This window comes from Lynx canadensis, chromosome B3 (genome assembly GCF_007474595.2).
Source record: "Lynx canadensis isolate LIC74 chromosome B3, mLynCan4.pri.v2, whole genome shotgun sequence".
Classification (NCBI taxonomy): domain Eukaryota; kingdom Metazoa; phylum Chordata; class Mammalia; order Carnivora; family Felidae; genus Lynx; species Lynx canadensis.
In genome coordinates this window covers 99503436-99527487 of record NC_044308.2, presented here as the reverse complement: position 1 = coordinate 99527487, position 24052 = coordinate 99503436, and the positions used below count along the sequence as shown (strand labels likewise).

The window sequence follows — 24052 nt, the reverse complement described above, 5'->3', positions numbered from 1 at the left end:
CCTGGCTTTGTGAGCTGGGGCAATTTTTCCAATGTCACTCACTTACCTGCAAAGGGAATGGGGATGACAGCCAACCTCACAAAGTTCGGAGAGTCACATGAGGTGATAGAGTGAAAGCACTTTGAAATAAAAGTTGGTCATGTTTTGGATGTTTTTATTCCTTGGACACAAGCCTAATGTAAGTAATAAAAGGTTAGGTGTCTGTAGAGTAGGGAAGAGGAAGCCATTCTGGAATTTAAAACTGTAGGTTGGATAATCCAGCCCAGTTTTGGGGATTAATAATTTAGTAAGGTCGCCTGGTGGGCCCCCAAACAGATGAGGATATAGTCAGTCCCATGGAGTCTCTCTTTTTTTTTTTTTTAGTTATTGTCAAGTTAGCTAACATACAGTGTATACAGCGTAGCCTTGGCTTTGGGAGTAGATTCCCTTGATTCATCACTTACATACAACACCCAGTGCTCATCCCAATAAGTGCCCTTTTCAGTGCCCATCTCCCATTTAATGCCCATCTCCCATCTTCCCCACCCCTCTAACCCCCCCCCCCCCCCATCAACCCTCAGTTTGTTCTCTGTATTTAAGAGTCTCTTATGGTTTGCCTCCCTCCCTCTCTGTAACTTATTTTTCCATCCCTTCCCCTATGGTCTTCTGTTGAGTTTCTCAAATTCCACATGAGTGAAAACACATGATATCTTTTTCTGACTGACTTATTTCACTTAGCATAATACCCTCCGGTTCCATCCATGTTGTTGCAAATGGCAAGATTTCATTCTTTTTCATCTCTGAGTTGTATTCCATTACATATATATATCACATCTTCTTTATACATTCAACAGTTGATGGACGTTGGGGCTTTTTCCTAATTTGGCCATTGTTGATAGTGCTGCTATAAACATTGGGTAAATGTGTCCCTACAAATCAGCACTCCTGTATCCTTTAGATAAATTCCTAGTAGTGCTATTGCTGGGTTGTAGGGTAATTCTATTTTTAATTTTTTGAGGAACCCCCACACTGTTTCCCAGAGTGGCCGCACCGGTTTGCATTCCCACCAATAGTACAAGAGGGTTCCCCTTTCTTGACATCCTTACCTACATCCTTTGTTTCCTGAGTTGTTAATTTTAGCCACTCTGACCAGCGTGAGGTGGTGTTTCAATGTGGTTTTGATTTGTATTTCCCTGATGATGAACAATATTGAGTATCTTTTCATGTGTCTGTTAGCCTTCTGGATGTCTTCTTTGGAAAACTGTCTATTCATGTCTTCTGCCCATTTCTTCACTGGATTATTTGTTTTACAGGTGTTGAGTTTGGTAAGTTCTTTATAGATTTTGATACTAACCTTTATACGATAAGTCATTTGCAAATATCTTCTCACATTCCTTTGGTTGCCTTTTAGTTTTGTGGATTGTTTCCTTTGCTGTGCAGTTTTTTTTTATCTTGATGAGGTCCCAATAGTTCATTTTTGCTTTTATTTCCCTTGTCTTCAGAGACATGTCAAGTAAGAAGTTGCTGTGGCCGAGGTCAAAGAGGTTGTTGCCGTTTTCTCCTCTAGGATTCTGATGATTTCCTGTCTCACCTTTACGTCTTTCATCCATTTTGAATTTATTTTTGGGCCCCATGGAGTCTTTGATCTCCTTTCTGTGCCATTCTCTTTACAACAACCAGATTGTGCTAGTGTGGTTTATTCCCTCTCTGCTCATGCAGTGGACTCAACCCCCACCCCAGTGAATCCTTGCTTCGATGGGAGCCACGCATGTGACACGAAAGCTCGGTGCCATCCAGGGACAGGTGTAGACTACACCTGCAAGTGTGCCTCCGGGTACCAGGGAGATGGACGGAGTTGTGTGGGTAAGTTGTATGCGCTGTGTTCTTTCACGGGGTCCTCCAGCCCTGTGTTTATAGAAGATAGGTGCGTCTGCTTTTATGATCGCCACTGATCAACAAGACAAGTTTAGCAGCTATTAACCTAAATGCTGTTATTTAAAAACTGAAGCATATTCTGGTTAGGTTTGAGAGGATAGTTTGGACGTGGGTGTTTGGGGCTGGGACTGGAGAAAGAAGACAACTGTTGCAGTTCCTGCATATTTTGAGTTCTTAAGTTTTGTCATTTTAATCCTGTATTAAGTATTTTCTTATATTTACTAAAACATGTGTTTTCAGGTTGTCTTCAGGTTTTTCAGACATTGTTTTTTTTCCCCCTATTATATCCCCACAACCCACAGAAATTTCTTTACATTTCTAAAAGAAAAGTCATTAGTGTGTTTTTCTTTTAAATGTTGAGTGGTTTTTTTTTTTAAATAAAGTCTAAAGAATGCTTAGAATATTGAAATATTTCTCCCTCGGACTTATACTTGACTGACTGCAGATAAATATTATAATCTGCAACATGCATTCTGGTCGATGCTTAGAAATCTTACCTTTGGACTTCTGTTTAGTCCACAATTTATTTGTCCTGTTGAAGCTTCATAGTAGTGAGGAAACATCGAGTGTTCAGACCTTTCACTTGTGGAACCCTTGATTTAAGCCGCGCTTTTCTGTCGTTATTTCTTCTTAGATGTAAATGAATGTGCAACGGGCTTCCATCACTGTGGCCCCAACTCTGTGTGTACCAACTTGCCGGGCAGCTACAGCTGTGACTGCCGGAGTGGTTATGAGTTTGCAGACGACCACCACACTTGTATATGTGAGTGCTAAGCCATTTCTCTTTTTGGCCAAAATAGTGCTGAACCTTGCTCTTTGATTCATTAATGTTTCCGCTCTAACGTACAGAAGCTCTGCCATATGGTTTCTGAAAACACTTTGCGCTGAAATAACCCTATGGCCCAGTTCAGCCCTGGGTTTGTATGTTGCTTTCCTTTCGGTGTTGAGTTATTGAAGGGTGTTCACCCAGTTGGGATTCCTGCGTGTCTTGGTATCTGGCCCAATCATATAACAAGACTGTGAACCTCTAATACCACCGGTTCTGGACAGAAGTAAAATATTTCTCAAATTTAAATGAAACAGATTTATGATTCAAAGATGCTCGCCCCACTGGGCCAGCTATACAACTCCATCTGTAATAAATGTACTCTTTCAAGGGTAAAAAAAAAAAAAAGAAAAAGAAACCTTTGGACCTAAAAGTGGATCCACAGGAACTAGGATCCCAAATTCATCCCATTGGTAAAGCCAGACGATGATAGAGAAAGTACACTTTTTAACCCAGTGGGATGAAAGAGTAGCAGTGATCATAGAAACTGTGTGTGTGTGTGTGTGTGTGTGTGTGTGTGTGTGTGTGTGTGTGTAGTTCTGGTGAGTTATAAACTTTATCAAGCACTATTTTAATGACTGATCTTCATGTCTAGAGTTTTAACCACAAACCCAGACCAGCACTTCTCAAACTTTAATACGCATACAAGCCATCCAGGGATCTTGTTGAAAGTCAGATTCTGATTAACTGGCTCTGGGATAGGGCCTGAGAACCTATATGCCTTCTAAGCCCCTAGATGTCCTGATGCTATGGGTGTGTGAATCACACTGGGAGGAGCAGTCTCACCCATCTGCAGGTCTGAACTCTCAGATGTCCTTGCCTTCTTCTCTTTTCAGTGATCGCCCCACCTCCCAACCCCTGTGCAGATGGCAGTCATTCCTGTGCTCCTGCTGACCAGGCCCGGTGCATTTACCATGGGGGCAGCACGTTCAGCTGCACCTGCCTGCCTGGTTACACTGGCAGCGGGCACCAATGTACTGGTGAGTACCTGCGGGTCGTCAGCCTCAGTGACTCTGGAAAGTTGCCTCGTATGCAACATCCCCACGTAACCGGAACCTTTCTCAAAAGGACTTCTCCCTTCCTTGACTCACACAGCCTTGGAATTGTCCAAAGAGCAAGAGAAAAGCTGTCCTTTGAGTCAAAAAGCAGAGCAAAGGGTATTTTCCCTTGGATTAGATTGGTGAGCATATGGTGGGGATGTTCCTGGAGCACTAGGAAGCCACTGCGAGCTTGTAGCCAACCTTCTGTTCCTTAGAGCTGGCGTAGGCTGGAGGAACTTCGGGAAAGCCTATTCACCTGTTGGGAAGTCTCCATCCTTCCATCTATGGTCAGTGACTTAGTCTAGCACTTCCAGTTGTGCGTAACTTTGAGTTGCTTATGATACTGGTTGAAGGGGTATTTTAAGTAATCTCTAAACATACATGCAATTCTTTCTCATTTTTTCCCTCTCACCTCTCTCTCTGGAGAGAAGGGGAGGGGGTGGGGAGAGAGAGAACTCTGTCTTAAGAGGATAGTAATGCATACATAAATACCCAAAACTTTTTTTTTCCCCCCAGAAATCTAACCACATTTAAGCTGGTTAAGACTTGGTACAGTATTTTATAAAATCACTAAACTGGAATGCAGGACTAACTGTTAAAATTTAACTCGGTTAAATAATAATAATGTTTGAGGTTGTTACTGAACTAGGTATAATTCTCTGGGTATAAATATTCATGAAACTGGGATTAGTAGTACTTTTAATATAGAGATTATTTAAGAAATCTACATAATCCACAAAAGGTTTTCAAAATATATCCAGTGACATGATGGAATTGAAACTCCATTTCATGCTGTCAGTAATGCGCACAAAGTTAGGGTAAAATGAGACACCGGCAATGAGAGAATGGTGGGAAAAGGGTCTGTGTGGGGATTATAAACCTGGAACACAGGGTTCCCCCCTCCCTTCAGACTGCTGCTTGCATTGGCTGGGCCACCGTTGATGTGCTAGAACAGCCGTGTGACCCCTGGGAGCTTCACAGCAGATGAAACAACATGCCCGCCCCGCCTCCTTACCAGATGTTCGCTTCTCCTTCTGCTCCTGATTCCTCTTCCCTTCCCTCTCAGCGGAGAGGCTCCCGGACGAGCCCACTGACGCCGTCCGTTCTGGACAGAACACGTGTCAGGGCAGCACAGCCGTCCTCTCCTTCCTCGTTGTGCTGGGCCATTTGGTATTGTCTGAACTGGCTCTTTCATGTTTCCACTTCTGTTGTACAGAAGTTCTGCTGTATGCTTTTCTTAAAAACACAGTTTATACTGAAATGACCCAAAGCCGTGGCTCAGTTCAGCCCTGGTTTGTTTTGTTTTTTTCTCTACTAAAAATATCCCCAGTTTTAGACAGAGCTCAACTGCTTCCCAGTGAGAATGAGGTAGAGTTGGAATTCACAGATGCTTCTCCCACTTGACCAGCCCAAGAGTTCCATCGGTAATAGATACACTCTTGACACACAGAGGGTAGCCTCCACAGGTATGGAGTTCAGGATGTGAGGTGCACAAACTCCTCATGGTTCTGTTCTTCATGCGGGAATAATGTTTTGTCCACCCTTGTGGAGCTTTACCATTCAGTTCCATTTAGCACATTTAAGAGATGAGACTGCCTGGAGAAGCAAAATCTTGTCAGTAGAATTGCGTATTTAAACATCCGGCCACTCAGGTCAGCAGAGATCGTGCCTTTAAAGTATTTCACTTCTTAGGTCTTTGGTTTAAAGCTAACAAGTTGAAATTAACTGCAGCCTAGGTGTGATGAGTGTTAATCAGAATGTTAATTGAGTTAGATAGTTTTTGCCCTAATCCCGTCTAGAATCATTCTCTCTTCCTTCTTTTAACTTCTATTTGTCCTGTAAAACTTTGATTATCTTTGGGATCATGTTAAAATTGGTTACTTTTCCATGTTGGGAACTTGTGAGTAATGCCATTCATTGTTATTACTGCCCTCTTGCTGATTTCTGCCATTTTTAATTGTCCCTATTCAATCTTTGCTTCTCTGCATTTGGGATTTTCTCTGGAACTCACAAACTTAAAACCCATCAGTTGCTTCCCTTAGTGTATTAGTTACCTATTGCTGCATACCAAATTACCCCCAAAATACAGTAGCTTAAAACAATGCACATTTATTTTCTATAGGTCAAGGGCCTGGGAATGGCTTAGCTTGGTCCTCTGCTTAAAAAGATCCTCACAAAACTGCAACAAGGGGTCTGGTAGGCTTGGGGTCTCCTCTAAAGGCCTAACTGGGGAAACATCCTCACATGGTTATTGGCAGGATTCAATTCCTTGAGGCCTGAGAGCCTCAGGTCCTTGTTAGCTGTGGCCTGGAGATGACCTTCAGCTTCTTGACACACAGACCTCCAACAAGGTAGCTTACTTCATCAAAGCCGGTGGCAGAAAGTCTTTTAGCGAATTGGAAGTTATAATCACAAAAATGACATCCCCTCAGTATTGCTTTCGTGTATTGATTAGATGCAAGTTACTCAAGGGAAGGGGATTACATAAGATTGCAAATGCTAGGAGGTAGGGATCTTTGGGGGTCCTTAGAGGCTGTCTCCCAGAATCCATTACCATGGGTTGCCTTCCAAGCTTTTCAGACTGTGGAGTAGAAGAGAATGAATAGTCCTTTTCCTAAAGACCTATGCCATGCCTAAATCCGACTGGGCTAGTCATGAAGGTGATTTGCAGGATAAGTACATACGTGTGTGTGGGTGTATGCACATGCATGCACATATTTAAAGACATGCCACAATGTGCATGTGTACCTGTGGCCATAGAGAGAAAATAGCAAAATAGAGAAAAATAGAGATAGAAGCTCTATTTTGTGGAAAGTGCGCATTCTTGAAGCATGCATGTTATTCTTTACTCCATTAAACTAGCAATAAAAGGCGTGTGGGTTTTTCTCTAGCCAGTTTGTTAAAAACCAGGTTCCCTGGAGAGGCTGGACTTGGCTTTGGGTTCTCAGTCTAGTCTGAGTCACCAGCAGTTACTACTTTTATCCAAGTAGAGTTCAATCTTTTCCAGCTTCCCTCAATCAACCCCGATTGCAATGGTTTCAGGGTTGATGTCCACCTTGTGTTGGTATGAGCCAGTATTTCTCAGGCATGTTTGTCCTCATAGATCTTGGTAACTTTGCCAGGTGAAGCAGTGTGTCTTGAGTTGGGCCCTTTCCAGGAGAAGCGATTGAGTTACGGGTGGGACATCCCTCAGCACCATCACTGCTCAGGAGGGACGTGAGGAGAGGCACTTAGGTTATTCTGTCTCTGGTTTTCTGTTCTAAAAAGAGAGATGTTAAGTAGGGTATGGTAAAGTTGGTGAAGCCACAGGAGAAGAGAACAAGGTTTGCAAGGAAGGAGTTTATTATGCTCATGGGTCCCAGAGAGAGGGTCACCACATACCACACAGGGGCACACCCAGCAAGGTGCTTGACCGAATAGGTGGGGAGCTAGAACTTGTGGGCCGAAGCCTTTATTGGGGTCTGGAAATTTCACTGGATGGTCTGAAAGCAAAGGGGGTTGGGGGGGATGGGTTAAGGGTAGCTAGAATCTGGTAATCCGGTGGTTGGGTTTGTTTTGAAGGGACCTCGCCTGATTTGGGTATGGGCTCAGAATTACGGCAGTGAAAGCATTGAAACACCAAAGCATGAATTCAAAATGGAGGGTTTTAACAAATGTTCCATACAGGTGTTTTACCAGCTTAACAGAATAGAATGGAGAATTGTGCTGACATTGAGCCGTGTTTCATTACCTGAATGGCAAAGGAGTTCTACTGTGCCCCAAACATTGTCGTCTTGACCTCAGTGTTCTGACAGCCCCTAAAGACCCCTGACAGGGATTGTTAGGCATAAATGGCAGCTCCCAGCCTGAGCGTAGCAACAAGGAGTTTCTCCCTTCCCTAGGGGCTGAAAGTGTTCCATGCTTTCTGTCCTGACACTTGACATCCTGTGATAGAGGGAAGAGCTCCCCTTCATTACACAAAAGCCCCAGTTCCCCCCACACCCCTCAATGTTAGCACTCCTTGGGAGGAGCCATAGCCTGCTCTGAGCCCAGGCTCTGGAGTGGCTGACTGCACTCATTTTCTGTCATGGTGTGAGGTCTTCCAAGGAGGTATGGGGGACTGTGTTTCAGGGAGCTTTACCTCCTCCAGCTTCTAGGGGACGGGGGCTCCTCACTTGTGATGCTTTCTGTCCCTTCAAGGGCTTTCTCCTGCTGGTCATTTACAACCATTAGTGTCCCTCCCCCTGACTCTAGTATCTGTGGGAAGATGACCGGCTTTCAGTCTGATCACAATTCTTAGGTCGTAGGCTTTAAGAACATAAGGAACCTGGTAGCTCTGGGGAGTCCCCTCTCCCTTAGTTCAAAAACAATCTCAAGAAACTGATCCATGGGTTCTAGAAATAGGCCCTGTGTCTCAGGAATTCCTGCTTCCTGTCATTGCCTGGGGTTCCTGTTAGCATGAGAAGTCCTTTTAGCATATGTATTATGAATAGCTTCAATTTCCTGCATTTAATTTCCTGCTGGATGTTCAGTTTTACAGCTTTGGTTTTACAGCCAGTTTTATGGCCTCTTGCAGGCCCAAGGAACTGGATGGTCACTGGCTTTGCCCAGCTAGGTGCTGGAGTTGTCCTTGTCAAGAGACTGAGGGCCAGACTCAAAGATAATTAAATATGACAATATAGAACCTATTGATTAGATTGGAGATAGAGTTTTTGTTGTGATTAGTTTGGTTTCTCTTTGGTTGACTGAGGAGCTAACCAGACAACCTTGTTTGTTTCTAACCTTGTACTTTCCTGCCTTTGTAGGTGGAAAGAAGGTAACTAGGGAGGCCAGTTCATCTGGGCAGAGCCTCTCTGGGTGGCATTAAACTCCGTTCTGTCAAGCATTCAGGATGGTTTTGGACTTAGGGGAGCTAATGTATGTTGACGAAACTTCCTTAAGACTGAGGATAAGCAGAATGTGAATTCGCTAATTACGACATAAGAGATTCCTCTCCCACGAACATGTCTGCTCACCGGCACCTGGGAGGGTGGCTCAGTGAGCACATGGTCATAGCAAGGCTGGTAGTCATAACCCTAGAAGAGATTTCACCTGGGGCATGGGAGGCCGGCTGAGGGGCCAACTCTGTCCCCAGCTGATCCATGTCAAATTCACGCTGTGGCTCTTGGGCTTCCTGGGTTCTATGTGTCTCTGCCATGGGCTATAGCAAATTGATGCAATTCACTTCTGGGACTCACATAATTCTAGGTTTCACATTGATCACCCCAACCCACCTTTTTTCATCCATTTTTTAAATCGTTTTTTGGGTGTTTTCGTGAAAGTGACGGCTTTCTTTTCAGTGGAGCCTTGATCAGACTTACACTCTTTGTCCTCCTTTTACTCTGGAAGACTTCCTATCTCTGCAGAGAGCTTATCTCAACCACTAGCCATTGGTTTTAATAGTTTGACTCTCATAGGTTTTTTGGGGGGAAAGGGGACTGTCTTGCTATTGTCTGCATATGCTGATTGCAGTAAATAAAAGGACTATAAGCTGGCATGTAAGGTTCTAGGATGTTGTAACTTAAAAAAATTTTTTTAAGTTTATTTTGAGAGAGAGAGCAGGGGAGGGGAAGAGAGAGGGAGGGAGAGAGAATCCCAAGCAGGCTCCACACCAACAGCATGGAGCCTGATGTCGGGCTCAGACTCAGGAACCGCAAGATCATGACCTGAGCTGAAGTCAAGAGTTGGACACTGAACCGACTGAGCTACCCAGACACCCCTAGGATGTTGCAGTTTTGAGAAATATGAAATTTAATCCTTACAGTACCATGTGGAGAGTGGGAGGGCCTGAACTGTTTGTACTGATAAACCTGACAAATTTAGATGTTCTTTTTAAATTTTTTTTTAAATGTTTATTTATTATTGAGAGACAGAGGCAGAGCGTGAGCAGGGAGGGGCAGAGAGAGGGGGAGACACAGAATCTGAAGCAGGTTCCAGGCTCTGAGCTGGCAGCACAGAGCCCGACACGGGGCTCGGACTCACAACCTGCGAGATCGTGACCTGAGCCGAAGTCAGACACTTAACTGACTGAGCCACCCAGGCGCCCTTAGATGTTCTTTTGAATGTGTTGTTCCAAACTTCTGATAATATTTTTCTGACGCTTTTCTATTTCTTCTAAAGGTAGAAAGTAGAGAAAATTTCTGATTCCTTGGGCATTGTAGATGGTAGGACTCTGATTCCGGGAGACTGGATGTGCTTCCAGACTTAGTTGAAAAAGCATTTGGAGCCTCACCGGGCTTCTCCGGATCTGTAGATTGGTGTTATAGGGACATGGTGCCAACAGGGCAAGACCGAAACCATTGTTACATGTATTTACTGCTGTGGTACTGAAAGGAAGTGAGTGATTTACAGCCCAAAGGCTAGTTCAAAGGTAATAACTTCCTGGAATTCACTGTGGATGAAAGATACTCTAGAAATACACCGCAGGATATTTTTTTTTTCTGGAAGTGACCACACATTTGATTTCTACACTGTACATTCTTAGTCTAATGGGTTCGCTCACATGTCCCTCGACTTTGTATGTTTAGCCCGCCTTTAGCTGTCAGCATATTTCTGCTCATGCCCAGAGATCTTCTAAGGTTGACCCCTTGGCATTGACCCACATGTACTAGGGCCGCGTAGTAGCCCCAGTTGGGTGCAGTGAAGTCATGCTGTTCCTCCCTGCCCCCCCCCACCCCATCCCTGTTCCTGCCTCTGCAGATGTTGATGAATGCTCGGAAAACAGATGTCACCCCTCGGCCACCTGCTACAATACCCCTGGCTCGTTCTCCTGCCAATGCCTCCCTGGATATCATGGGGATGGATTTCAGTGCACACCTGGTAAGGTCTTGAGGGCTGCCTGAGGCACAGAAAACTCCTAGTTCCTTCAGTGTATTTTTTCTACAGCCTTTAGCCTGTTCTTATCGGGACCAAGGCTTTTCTAGGCTCTGGATTTTCTTCCTGTTCCCTCCTTCTAGTTTACTTAGAAGTCCCTGGTTATTAGTAATCTGGGAGGCCAGGAGTGTGACCCCACCCATTGTCCTACCTAGTGGCAGCTGTGTTCAACTCCCATCATGATCTGCTTTGCCTTGGTAAGTGTCATTTAGATGAAGGACTGGGATAAGCTTACTAAATAGGAGCCATATGCACCTAGTGAGCTGGTAGTAAGCCCCCGCGGTGACACTCTAGGAGGTCTTGGCCAGCACTGTGTGACCTAGTGATTGCCATTGACCTGGAGCTTCTCAGACTTAGACTCTGGACTTGAGAGGATGAACAGAGGTTTACTTGTTTTCTCCCAAGTCTCTTGGGATGTTTGGACACAAGCTATGGGTTCTTCATTTTACCCTTAGGGCTGAGGGAGGGGCGATTTTACAGTAGGTACGGTCAGCTCAGGACTTAACAGGGTGAACTGTGAGAATTAGGGAGACATTAGGTAGATAGTGGCAGAACTAAAATAAGAATCCAGGAGTTCACAATCTCAGTGCCCGGCTATTTTTTTTCCCATGTTATGCTGTCTCCCAAGTATAGGGAGGGAAAAATAAGCAAAGAACATCACCTCAGACGAGAGACTTTGAAGTTAGCTGGTAAAAGTGGATGGGTTGCAATGTCTTTTATTCCTTCTTGGTACGTCTCCTCCACCCTGGTCTCCGAAGACCCCACATCAGGACTGAAACCCTGTGAACGCCAGCAGCGCAGTGCCCACGCTCAGCACACCTATCCTGGCTCCCGGGTGCACATCCCCCAGTGCGATGAGCAGGGCCACTTCCTGCCACTGCAGTGTCACGGGAGCACTGGCTTCTGCTGGTGCGTGGACCCCAATGGTCACGAAGTCCCCGGCACCCGGACTCCACCCGGCTCCACACCACCTCACTGCGGACCAGCAGGTGAGCCAGGCAGGAAGGAGCTTGTACCGACCTAGGCCCGGGGCTTGAGAAGCTGAATGGCGCAGCCTGTGGGGCAGATTATAACTCCTGCCCAGACCGTGCAGACTCGGGGCCGACTGCTGTCCTTTCATAGCCTCCTTCCTCCTAGGACCACTCAGATGATCTGTGCCCACCTGTGCACACATTCAGGTGACAGGGACATAGACTGACATCACTGTTACACGTTGGACTCCAGCCTTAGACTTGCCCGGTACAAGACGGGACGTTGAGATGAATGGTGTAGGTCAGGCTGAGGCCACTGCCCGAGACCTGTTACGGCAGCTTAGGGAGGCCTTGGAGCTAACGGATCTTGCCAGACCAGCCTTCTGTCCAAAGAGAACTGCCTGCACATGTTCCTTTATATCACTACACTCTGCCTTCTGAATTTCAGGAAGCAGTATGAAGGCCAGTTTAGTATTAACAGGAAAAATAAGCAGACACCTGTGGGTGGATCCCACTAGTTTGCTCTAAGCTAATGACCCTAGGCAGGCCCGGCATATCAGTGGGGAACCCCCTTGCCCCAGCCACTGTCCGAAGAGATGCAGGGACCTGTTGTGTTAGCCCGTGCGGTCTGAGATGCTAATGGTGAGCGTGTCTGTAACCATCTGAGGGCTCTCCGTGCTCCCCGGGGGGGTGGGGCCTGGCTATCAAGTGCTCACATGTCCTGCCAGCCGCAGGTTGCCAAGGCAGATTGTATTCCTTGCTGAGTTGTTAAGAGTGGAAAGCACGTTTTTAAAACTACAGAAGAACTTTATTATGAAGAATGTAGGATTGATCTGATTCCATTTTAGCCAAAAATTCCTATAGCCATGAGCTTGCTATTTTTACTACTGGAAAAGATAAATCTTGGCTTTTAACATGAGAGTAAGAAGAGCTGGTGAATTAGCACCAGTTTTGATCCTGTCAACAATATCACAATGGCCGGGACATGAGTAGTTCTAAGATTCACACAGGTAAAAATTGGTAATGTTTGATCTAGATGTATACCTTTGTTTCCGCAGTGACATTCCTAGTTCCTCTTGTCCCTATTTTTAGGAAAAGATTTGACAGGTCCAAGGGGGAAAAAAAGGAAAGAAAAATCCTGTTTCACTCCTTTAAAATCTTTAAAAAGTCTTGGTTCTAACTCCATCTGGGATTTAAAGAAATCAGATGGTTGGGACCTGCCTTAGGGAATGGTTCAGAGTTCTATTTACTAAGACAAGCATTTAGTTTTAAGGACCGTGATTCAGAAGGGAGCCAAGAGAATGAGAAGTTAATGACTGAAGGGAGGGACACATTGTCTTGTGCAGACTCTCCCCCCAGTGGCCCAGGCTCCTCTCTTGGCACTGGTTTGGCCTTGGCTGCCTTTTCTGACTAGTCCCATCTGCATAATGGGGTTGGCTTGAAGGGAGAGAAAAAAGTCTGTGTCCAAGATTTCAAACTATTTAAAACCCTGCCAACCGAAACCAGAAATCAATCTGTGGTTGGATTAAGAAGTAGCTTCAAATAGTAAGGAATGAGAGGGATGCACACGTATCAGTGATGTGCCCACTTCCCAGAAGCTGAGTGAGCCGTGTGTCTCCATTCCAGACAGAGCCGTGCCTCATCGGGTGGTCCCCTGAGCTAAGAACACACCCTCTGAGTTTGCGGGGCGGACCTGGAGCCGTGTTGGGAACTTCTGCGGGGCATCCCACCTTGAGGTGGCTCGTTAGTGTTTGAAGAAGTGACCTTTCCCTGTCCAGATTCTTTGAGACACATTTGGGTGAGGAAGTCTCCTTCTCCGTTGGGTCTTATAAAGAACTCTGCTTCCCAAGGGTTATGAACTATAGAGGCCACCTGAAGGGCATCCGTTGCCACCAGACCTGGTGAGTCTTGGAGTTGAGCTAGTTGGGTTTGAGCTCTGAGGATTTTGTTAACCATCCTCCCTCTTGTCCGGAGGAATCGTAGGTACTAGAACCGAATTGTAACGTTTCCAACTTTGTTCTTGGAGGCCAGTGGAGGTTTTGACCAAAGGAGTGACATGAAATGACTGTGTTCGAAGTATTTTTTTGCTTTTTAAAAAAATGTTTATTTTTGAGACGGAGTGAGGGAGAGAGAGAGAACACGAGTGGAGGAGGGGCGGAGAGAGAGGGAGACACAGAGAGAGGGAGAAGCAGGCTCCAGGCTCGGAGCTGTCAGCACAGAGCCCAATGCGGGGCTCGAACTCACAAGCCATGAGATCACGACCTGAGCCGAAGTCAGACGCGCAACTGACTCAGCCATCCAGGTGCCCCAGAAATGACGTTTTAAAGGGACTCTTCTGGCTGCTGGCTGTTTACATTGGGGGGCGGGAAAGTGGGTGGAAGCCAGGGACCAAGTGAGAAAGTTTTTGTAATATCCTAGCAGGAGACCATGAGGCTCCGACCAGGGTGATAGGGGTGGATATAGTGCAAAGTGAAGATTTTCTGAATGTATTTTGAAGGCACAGCTGACCTTTTTCTGACCTACCAGATGTGGAGAGCAAGAGACAGAAAGGAGTCAGGGATGATTGGGCCCACACAATGGAAAATGGAGGTGCTATTTACTGACAGGAAAAAGTCTAGGGGACAGCAGCGCTGACGGTGGAAAGCAGGGTCCCCGTTTTTGTTCTGAGATTAATGGCATACACCCAGGTGGTGGTATCATGTAGGTACTTGGCTGTGTGATTCCACAGACCACAGGCTTCGAGTTACAGGAATTAAAGCAGCAGCAGCTTCTAACGAGCTCCTTTAGATACTCCTCTGACAGACGGGGGTACAAGTTACTTCCAAAGGCCGCAGCAGACTCCCTGCAGACAGAGAACCGCCACGTTTGGGACAGAGCGACAGCCCTGTGGAAGCAAGCAGGGAGAAAACTGCAGCTAGAGAAGCTACTCTGCAAGAGCTCACAGGAGTGTAAGCCGGGTGGTGAGCCAGGAGGGCGAGCAGAGGGGAGGATGCTGGACAAGGGTGGGGCAGAGCTATGGGCAGGAAGCAGGAGCCCGGGAGAAATGTTCAGCTTTGAGCCAAAGGGCTTCCGGGAACTGGAGCGTCTAACAGTCAGTATGGAGCTGTTGGCCACCACGTCCTCCATGCGCACCCCTACTAATTACAGTGAGTCTTACTCCATATAGTTTTCCAGTGAGCAGAGCTGAGGGCCACATAAGTAGGGTAGGAATAGGAGGCAGGAATAGTTTGGCAGTAGGGCAAAGTAGGGCAGGCAGTAGGTCAGGACTAGTTTGTAAGACGCGTGGCCAGTGTCAAGATTGTCCTCTCAGGTGCAGGCCTGGAACTTGAACCAAGTGGGAAAGAATAAATACTGCCTTTAAGTATCATGTAGGCCCCTGGGTCCCCGAGGAGGGTCCCCACCAAAGGGCTCTGTTAGCAGAGGTCCTGGGCCCCGGCAGAGGTGTCCCCATGGGCCGAGCCCGAGTGTGCCCTGCACCCCTGATCTTAACCTCCTCTTGCTCCCTGCTGACGTGGCTGGCCTTTGTGACAAATCCTCCTGGCCCAGGAGCTTTTCTCCGTTCTCCGGATGCCTGTGGAGAGCTTCTTAGAGCACTTGACTGGTCCAATGTCCAGGGGCTTGGCTGAGGCCTTGTTGGCGGATACTAGGAGGAGGGAGGCCAGGTGTGGGGATCTTCAGCCACATGCTGCATTCTGTCCTTGGCTCACGATCAAAGGCTTTTTGTCCCCATCTGCTCAGAGCCCACCCGGAGGCCCCGGACTGTCTGCGAGCGCTGGAGGGAAAACCTGCTGGAGCACTACGGTGGCACGCCCAGGGACGATCAGTATGTGCCTCAGTGCGATGACCTGGGCCACTTCACCCCCCTGCAGTGCCACGGGAAGAGTGACTTCTGCTGGTGCGTGGACAAAGATGGCAGAGAAGTGCAGGGCACCCGCTCCCAGCCAGGCACCACCCCTGCATGTAAGCACCCGGGGGTCAGCCCTCATCCCCCTCATCCACTCTGAGGGCTTTCTGTATGGAAACTGCCAGCTGTGAGTGAAGCTGGGGACAGGGGGGCGCCCATAGGTCCAGTGAAAGAAGTCGCTAAGATGCCGTGTTGATTTATCAGCTGGTCTGTGATCCAAATCCCTATTTGGATTTAACGTTTGGTTTTGTCATTAGCAGTTTCTGTAATTAGAACATCTGGAACTCAGTTCAACAAGCAGTTCCTCCCCCCCAGCCCAGGGTGAGAGGGGACACGTGTCACCCTGGGGGCCCAAAGAAAAGCGGACACAATACTGTTTTTTTGCCCTTAAAAAGAAAAAAAAATGTTTTTGCTTTGTTCTGAGGGAAGTGTTTTGTTGTCTTCCTCCCTAGTAATTGGCAATGTTTTACATAATCCTTGGGGGGGGAAAAACCCCTAGAAATTAGAATTTCTTTTAAGGAACATCTGGAATACATCTGTCTAGGGTAAAAAACCTTTTGATGTTTTTGGAGGTTCTGGTATGTGGAAAGTAACTTCTTCCCCTGTCCCCACCCACCTTTGTGTTCTTTCCTCTCCATTCTTCATACCCTCCTCCTTCCCACGGCAGGTATACCCACCGTTGCGCCACCCACAGCCCGGCCCCTGCCCCGGCCTGATGTGACCCCTCCGTCTGTGGGCACTTTCCTGCTCTACGCCCAGGGCCAGCAGATCGGTCACTTGCCCCTCAATGGTACCAGGCTCCAGAAGGACATGGCCAAGACCCTGCTGTCACTGCATGTAAAGTGGATTTCTCCCGTGGGGGTGGGACCGTACGGGGTGTTCAGATCTGGGCCAGGGCCTGAGGTAGAGGGAGGTCCTGGAGGATTTCTGGGCTGCGGTCCAACTCCATGAGTCTGACGCCGCTGCCACAGAAAGTGAGGGCACTGTCTGCCGGGAGTCCTGTCTGACTGACCAAGGCTTTCTCCAGTGGTTCATGGGGTTTCAGAGAAGTGGAAAGGGAAGTTCAGAGTTACCAGGATATGGAGGCAGTATGGTGAGCCGAGGGAAAATGGAAAGAAACTCAGCCCGAGTCCCCAGGGTTCTCTCCATGCCAGGCATCTCCACAGAGGGTCCAGGACTAGCTAAAGGGTGTGGTTTCTGTGGAAAGAAGTTAATGACTGCCTCGTTGTTGTAGCCCCCTCCCCTCCGTTTTGGTTCTGTTGATCGGTCTCCTATCTTCTCTAACTCCTTCACAGATGAAGATTTGGGTGGAGTGGGACGCTGGGAAAGGAGTGGACAAGCTTTCCATAGGAGATGCTTGTCGCTTTCTGAGCCAGCAGCCTCCCTCCATTTTGGAGGACAGCTTTCTTCTCTAAAATGGAGAAAAGAGAAGGGAGTTCGCCAGAAAGGCACTGATGGTTATTAAGGAAAGCCGTCTGATTCCATTTCTAAACTTCATGCAGCAGGTACTTGTCCATCTGATAGAAGAGTATAATGTCCGTGTTTCCCTTTACTTATGTTATCAAGCTAATCCTGTAACTTTTGGGATTCCAAAAAAAGCTTAGAAGCAGGTAGTATTCAGAGAAAGAGGTTTGTTTTTTTAAGATTTAGGTTTTGGAGTTTTCGGTGTGTTGGCAACCACTAGCATACTATTCTGTAAGCTTCTCTAAGAGAAACTAAGAAATCGTCAACACCTCAGTCTAACTATCGTAGCCAAGGCTGATGGTTTTACTGCATTTCTGCGCTTGCCTCTCATTCGGGCAAGGTGGTGGTGGTGGTGGTGGTGGTGGTAGAACTGAGAGAATGGCACATGGGTTATGAGCACGTCTTGGGGAAATTTACTTAAACTGAGCCTCCTTCTTCGAAGAAACCCTAAAGTCAGTACATGGGTTAATGGATCCCATGATTCCCTAGGTCACTGGAAGCACATGGATGTTACTCCTGCCTGAGACAGATGACTCACTTTTCAAGTAAAACTGTTCTTGACCTTCAGATCCCTCTAAATCAACTGCCCATTTTTTTCCACAGGAGTCAAAACCTGCTTTGTACAGTATTTTTTATATTGACTTCTCTCCCGGAGGCATGTCAAGCCAGCCCCAGGAGGCTTTGTTAGGCAAGCAGGGAGCTGGTATGACCTCAGGGACAGCCAGATGGCCCCTAGATGTTGGCTTTGCACATCTGTTGGGCTTCTCAGACCAGGAGTCTGGGTTGGAAACTGAATGAAGCAAGTACTGTGCAGAGTTTTGTAAAGAAATACCACAGACTCAGCATTTAAAAAAGACTTCTTTATTTAGCAATAGGGAAGGGAAGACCTCCCTAACCAGCGGTTTGGTGACCACCAGTCTCCAGTTCCTTAACCCATCCTTCTGGAGACTTTCTTCTACATATGATTACAACCAAACCATTTGCTTTGTATAAGAAGCAGAGATAGGGATAAGGGATTAAACCTCAGGGGAAAGATCTCATGATAGTTATAGGAAAAGGGAGAGTAAATTTTGTTGTTGTATGTTGAATTAAAAAAATTTTTTTAATGTTTATTTTTGTGAGAGAGCACAGGTGTACATGCGTGCACAAGCAGGGGAGGGGCAGAGAGAGAGCGAGGCACAGAATCTGAAGCAGGACCCAGGCTCGGAGCTGTCAGCACACAGCCCAACGTGGGGCTCGAACCCACGAACCGTGAGATCATGACCTAAGCCGAAGTCAGACGCTGAACTGACTGAGCCACCCAGGCACTCCTATGTTGGTGAATTTTAGAAAGGCTGTTTCAGAAGTGCTGATACCATTCAGAAGGAGTACGTTTTCACCCAGTACTGTATTAAGGACTTACTTTGCTGAGACTAATGTTTGTTCTCTAATCACTCAAGGGGCTGATTTCATGAAATCATTTTATTACTGCTGACAGTAATTGTGCTTATTGAGCACTTGCTGTATACTAATGACCGATGAGGATACTTTACAAGAACTTTTGGTAGAATTTTTATAGCAGCACTATAAAGTAGGTACTAGTATCTTCATTTTGCAAATGAAGAAACCCAGGCATAGAGAGGTTAAATACCAGTCATAGCTAGTCAGTGGCCAAACCTGGCTGGGACCCCAGAAGTCAGCCTCTAAGCCACCTGTGTAATCCTGCTGCATAGCTGCCCTTAGGACTACTGTGAGTCGTTCACTACAGCCATGTGTGCAGCAGCTGAGCACAAGCTCTGGGGAAATGCATGGAGTCCTAACTCTTCCAATTTCATGTTTTGGTCCACAAAGGGCTCCATAGTCGTGGGAATTGACTACGACTGCCGCGAGAGGATGGTGTACTGGACAGATGTTGCTGGCCGGGCAATCAGCCGTGCCAGTCTGGAGCCAGGAGCAGAGCCTGAGACGATCATCAGCTCAGGTCAGCAGCTTCATCTGGAAGATGCTTTGTATTTCATTTGAGTCTCCTACGTTCACCAGGGGAGGTTAAGCGCCATTCAAGCCACTTCATCAAGCACTGCAATACCAGCCCCTCTGTAAACACACACTTATACGTAAGAAAGGAGGTAATTCTTACTGTGAGCCTGTTGAGAAATTGGAACTCTCAACAGAAATGGCTCACAGTGAGAACTCAGGGTGTGGCCCCAGTTGATGCTGCCTGGCCCCAGCACTGTGCATGTCCGGTACCATCAGGCTGGTGGGTATGTAGTCTAGAAGGAAAACTAGAGGTGGCAGGACAAGTAACAAAGGATCCGTTCCTCAGTTAACCTGGTTCTTGAGGCCGAGAGCCTCTCGGGACTTTATGTTTTTTAAACTGTTCAAACATAGCAGATCTCTCTGCTTCGGGTTCCCTTTTCATGCCTGCAAATACTCCAGTCCTGCTGTTCTACTTCCAGGTCTGATAAGCCCTGAAGGACTTGCCATTGACCACTTCCGTAGAACAATGTATTGGACGGACAGCGGCTTGGACAAGATAGAGAGGGCCAGGCTGGACGGCTCTGAGCGGAAGGCCCTCTTCCACACAGACCTGGTGAATCCTCGAGCCATTGCTGTGGATCCAATCCGAGGGTCAGCTGGGCTTCCCTATTCTCCTGCTTCCTGCGGATCCTAATTTGGAGCCCTTGGATTTTTTTTTTTTTTTTTTTTCAACGTTTATTTATTTTTGGGACAGAGAGAGACAGAGCATGAACGGGGGAGGGGCAGAGAGAGAGGGAGACACAGAATCGGAAACAGGCTCCAGGCTCCGAGCCATCAGCCCAGAGCCCGACGCGGGGCTCGAACTCACGGACCGCGAGATCGTGACCTGGCTGAAGTCGGACGCTTAACCGACTGCGCCACCCAGGCGCCCCTGGAGCCCTTGGATTTTAAATGCAGTGTGGGGAGGGTCAGAACAAGAGTGCAAAAGCTCCAAAGCATGGACTTAAAAACAGTATTTATATAGGATCTACTAGGCGTCAGACGCTGTTCTAGGCAAAGGGGACAAGGTCTGCTCTTTCGTGGAGCTCACATTCTGGGAGGAAGTAAGGTAGTAAACTAATGAATAAACTAGAAAATCATTAAGACGACAGTGCGATACGGAGAGAATTCAGAGTATGTGAGAGGCACTGGGGGGCCACCCGAGATCACTGACCAGGCAAGGCTGTCTAACACTTGAACTGGATGGGTGGGTCTCCTTCAGCAACACATTAGGAAACTCTAGTGCTGAAGCAACAGGGTTAAGTTCCTTAAATGGTGAGAGTAACCAAAACTCAGACACTGGTGTTTTATTTCTCTGGCCTCATTTTCGCTATTGCAAAAAATCTTTATTTAATTTATCCCACAGCAACTTGTACTGGACAGACTGGAATCGTGAGGCTCCCAAAATTGAAATGTCTTCTTTAGAAGGAGAAAACAGAAGAATCCTGGTGAATAAAGACATTGGACTACCTAATGGTTTAACCTTTGACCCCTTCTCCAAACTGCTCTGCTGGGCAGACGCAGGTATTACTGATGGCATGTACACACAGCACACTTCAGCACCATGGGTGCCAGCACTTAACCGCAGCTTTTACAACAAAACCAAATCCCAGTATGTAGAGCTTTTGGCTTCAATTTTCAACAGTACAGCCAGCACAGAATCTACTCCTTTGGTTGGTGTCTAAACTGTTAAAGAACACTTTTAGTCGATACTTCTAATCCTTCTTTGGGTTTTCGGTGGGAGGGGTTGTCTGTGACTTAGGCAATGATCTGAGGGCTGGAACTATTTTGTGCTACTAGCCCTTCCCCACACAAGCACTTGGTATACTTATTTTGTTTCTTTTAATGTTTATTTTTGAGAGACAGCGACAGTGCAAGCGGGGGAGGGGCAGAGAGAGAGACAGAATCTGAAGAGGCTCCAGGCTCTGAGCTATCAGCACAGAACCCAACACAGGACTCGAACTCATGAACTGTGAGATCACGTTCTGAGCCAAAATCGCATGCTTAACCGACTGAGCCACCCAGGTGGCCTGTCCTGGTATACTTTTTAAAGAGAAATTTTATCCTCTGTTGGAACTGGCAAACTTAGATAAATGAACAAGAGGCTTTGTTTGTTTGTTTGTTTGCCAGTATCAGAACATTTTACAGTATGCTATTACGTGGAAGACATTTTTTGGAAAGTGATGTGGCAGGACGGCCCTTGGTTGTAAGTTAAGGTTGCCAATACCCAAGTTCTTTCTGTTGTGTGATCTCCTTATTAGAAAAATAGAAAAGATGCTATAGGTCTTCTTCTATACTAAAAAGAATATGAAAATGTCCATTCTTAAAGAATTTCTAATTTAATAAAAGGAACTATAAATGCAGATGGATCAATATTATAACCTGGTTGGCCCAAAACAAGTTATTTTTTTTAAGTTATATTTTTAAAAACTACCTGAAATTTAAATCCATGTTTCGTAAGACGCATGAAACTTGGAAACTCTTGACTTGTTTAGGTACTATAAAATTTTCAAGAGTGCTTCCTTTACACTGAAAAATATAAGCCATGTTGCCATTTTAGTTACTTTTAATTCCTATCTAGAAGATAAGTCTTTAAAATTCTTCAATATTTCTTAAGGGCCTTATGCACTGCTTACAAAGGGCAAGTGTTTATCTGATGTTTACGACAATTTATGAGGTGACACTTTAATTAGAACAAAGTTTATCTCTAATGTCCTACTTAGGGAGAAAAAAATGCAGTCCTCTCTTCCAAGAAGGGATCAAGAGTCTAAATTCTAAGAAACGAGAATGCTATTACACTGAAGACTGGTAACAGAACAGGAAAATTGTAGTTTCTAATTTGCATCACTGCACTGGGAAGAAAATACCCTATTTCCTCGTCTACCTTTGTTTCCTTTCAGAAGGCCTCCACCTGCCACAATTATTTTTGGCAAATGACTTTTCTCCTGGTATGGAATGATTTCATTTTCTCTGGTGTTTTAAAAGGAACCAAGAAACTGGAGTGTACGCTACCTGATGGGACTGGACGGCGGGTCATTCAGAACCACCTCAACTACCCCTTCAGTATTGTCAGCTTTGCAGATCACTTCTACCACACAGACTGGAGGAGGTGAGCCGACGCACACTGGACGTGCCTCACGAGGCTGGGGTTCCGGAAGACGCGCCACCCATTTTACCTAATGTCACTAAGTGTCTTTAGTAAACTATGCCCTCTGCCGAAGTTTCCATTATCTCTGTTAGTAGGTAACATCATTCAAATGCTAATGCTTTTTAAGTCCTACTTAATGGCACTGCTCACATGTAGCTTAAAAGTGGCACAGCTTACACTGAACTATCCAAAAAGGAAGTACATGAATCCAAAACACTACCCCCTTAAGTGGTGCCATGTGATTTAAATTGATTTTTTTTAAAAATGGTATTATGGATATATTGTCCACCTGGGAGAAGGAAGAGTAGTGTAATTTACACTAGTGCCCCAAGGAGGAACTGGGGAACATTAAAAATACATATGGATGTCTAAGCCCTTCTACCCCATTCCTTGCAATCTTGACTTAATCGGTCTGGCGTGAAGCCTAGGCATCAGTATTTTAATAGATTTTCAAGTGATTCGTTGAACAAGGGTTGAGAACCATTGACTTGGACCAGTGGTTCTGAAAAGTTTTGTATGGCATCAGAAACATTCCAAGGGATTGTTAAAACCTATTGCTGGGTCCCAGCCCATAATTCCTGATGACTCAGTAGGTTGGAGTTGAGGCCATTTGTATTTCTAACAAGTTTCCAGATGATGCTGGTCTGGGGACCACTTTGAGAACCACTCATCTAGAAAATCTTCAAATCTAAAGGAGTCAAAACTCACTTGGTTAAATTAAAAAAATACATATTCTAGAAGGCTAGCAGAGATTCGCTATTGAAACTGAGTTTCTAACCTTAAATCCCATGAATTTACTCTTCCTTTCTGTTACCAGGGATGGTGTTATATCAGTAAATAGAGATAGTGGCCAGTTTACTGATGAGTATCTCCCGGAGCAGCGATCTCATCTCTACGGGATAACTGCCGTCTACCCCTACTGCCCAACAGGTAAACAAAATGTACAGGGTGCTCCTTTGGATCAGCAGGGTAGAGAAGGATATACCTGGTAACTGATGATCCTTGGCCCAGATGGCAGCTGCTGCCACTAACATCACCACCAGGGAGAGCCACTCTGAATAGAAAAGTTAATGGCCCATACACAGGGGTGACCAATCTTGACTACCCTAGCTTAACTATACACAAAAAAAGGCCAGCCTATAAGGATATTTCCCCTTTAAAATGTTGTTGCAACTGGGTTATAAAATATTCACCCACTGTCTCTTCCACCTCCCCTCACAGGAAGAAAGTAAATATGGCATCACAAAGGATTTGGAGTTTACAATCAGAATCTGGACCCTAAAGAGCATTTACTACAAACACAGGCAAAGAAAGTGAAAAAGGAATTGGACCTACAAGATGAACATTTTCAGTACAAAAAGACTAAGTATATCTTGTGAAAATTTTATACCTCAATCTTTACTACTGTATTTTGAATAACAAAAGTTACTACAAGTTTTAAAAAAGTAATAGAATTTTAATTGCTTATTAAAGCAATTTTTAATAAGCATTTCCGTCATATTTAAAGGGTCAAACTCACTAGAATACATTAAGACCCTAAATCTAATTTTTGCTAAGGATTCTTTCTGACCAAGAAATTAAAGCATGGGTTGTCAGTACAAAGACACAACCCTAAAGACCACAAGCCTTGACCTAGAGAAGGCTATGTGGAACTGGTAGGGAAGTTTCCCAGTAAAAGTTCTAAGATTTTTTTTTTTTTTTTTACCTCTGCATCACTGCATTTCTATTTATATTAAAAGGTGCTAGAATGTTTCAATTTGTATCTTCTGATCCTGTAAGTCCCTCTATAGTTACCCATAGAAGTTACTACATTTATAAATACCAAAGATGTAACAATTCTCAAATTTTCTAGATTACTCCAATAAAATATTTTAAGTTTTCCCATGATTTGAGGATCTG

The 24052-nt window shown here is 45.7% G+C and overlaps 1 protein-coding gene across 1 annotated transcript in view; it reads left to right on the top strand.

Annotated features, from left to right (window-relative positions):
* Positions 1 to 24040, top strand: part of NID2 (nidogen 2) — a 66765-nt gene extending 42725 nt beyond the window's left edge. The window contains exons 9-21 of the mRNA XM_030319095.1: positions 1699 to 1842; positions 2549 to 2677; positions 3577 to 3720; positions 10498 to 10617; positions 11430 to 11660; positions 15381 to 15602; positions 16214 to 16383; positions 18841 to 18970; positions 19446 to 19617; positions 20372 to 20529; positions 21991 to 22114; positions 22971 to 23083; positions 23375 to 24040. Of these exons, the coding sequence (XP_030174955.1) occupies positions 1699 to 1842; positions 2549 to 2677; positions 3577 to 3720; positions 10498 to 10617; positions 11430 to 11660; positions 15381 to 15602; positions 16214 to 16383; positions 18841 to 18970; positions 19446 to 19617; positions 20372 to 20529; positions 21991 to 22114; positions 22971 to 23083; positions 23375 to 23385 (1868 nt within the window). The 3' untranslated portion in view covers positions 23386 to 24040. The remainder of the gene's footprint in view (positions 1 to 1698; positions 1843 to 2548; positions 2678 to 3576; positions 3721 to 10497; positions 10618 to 11429; positions 11661 to 15380; positions 15603 to 16213; positions 16384 to 18840; positions 18971 to 19445; positions 19618 to 20371; positions 20530 to 21990; positions 22115 to 22970; positions 23084 to 23374) is intronic.
* The last annotated feature ends 12 nt before the right edge of the window (positions 24041 to 24052 follow it).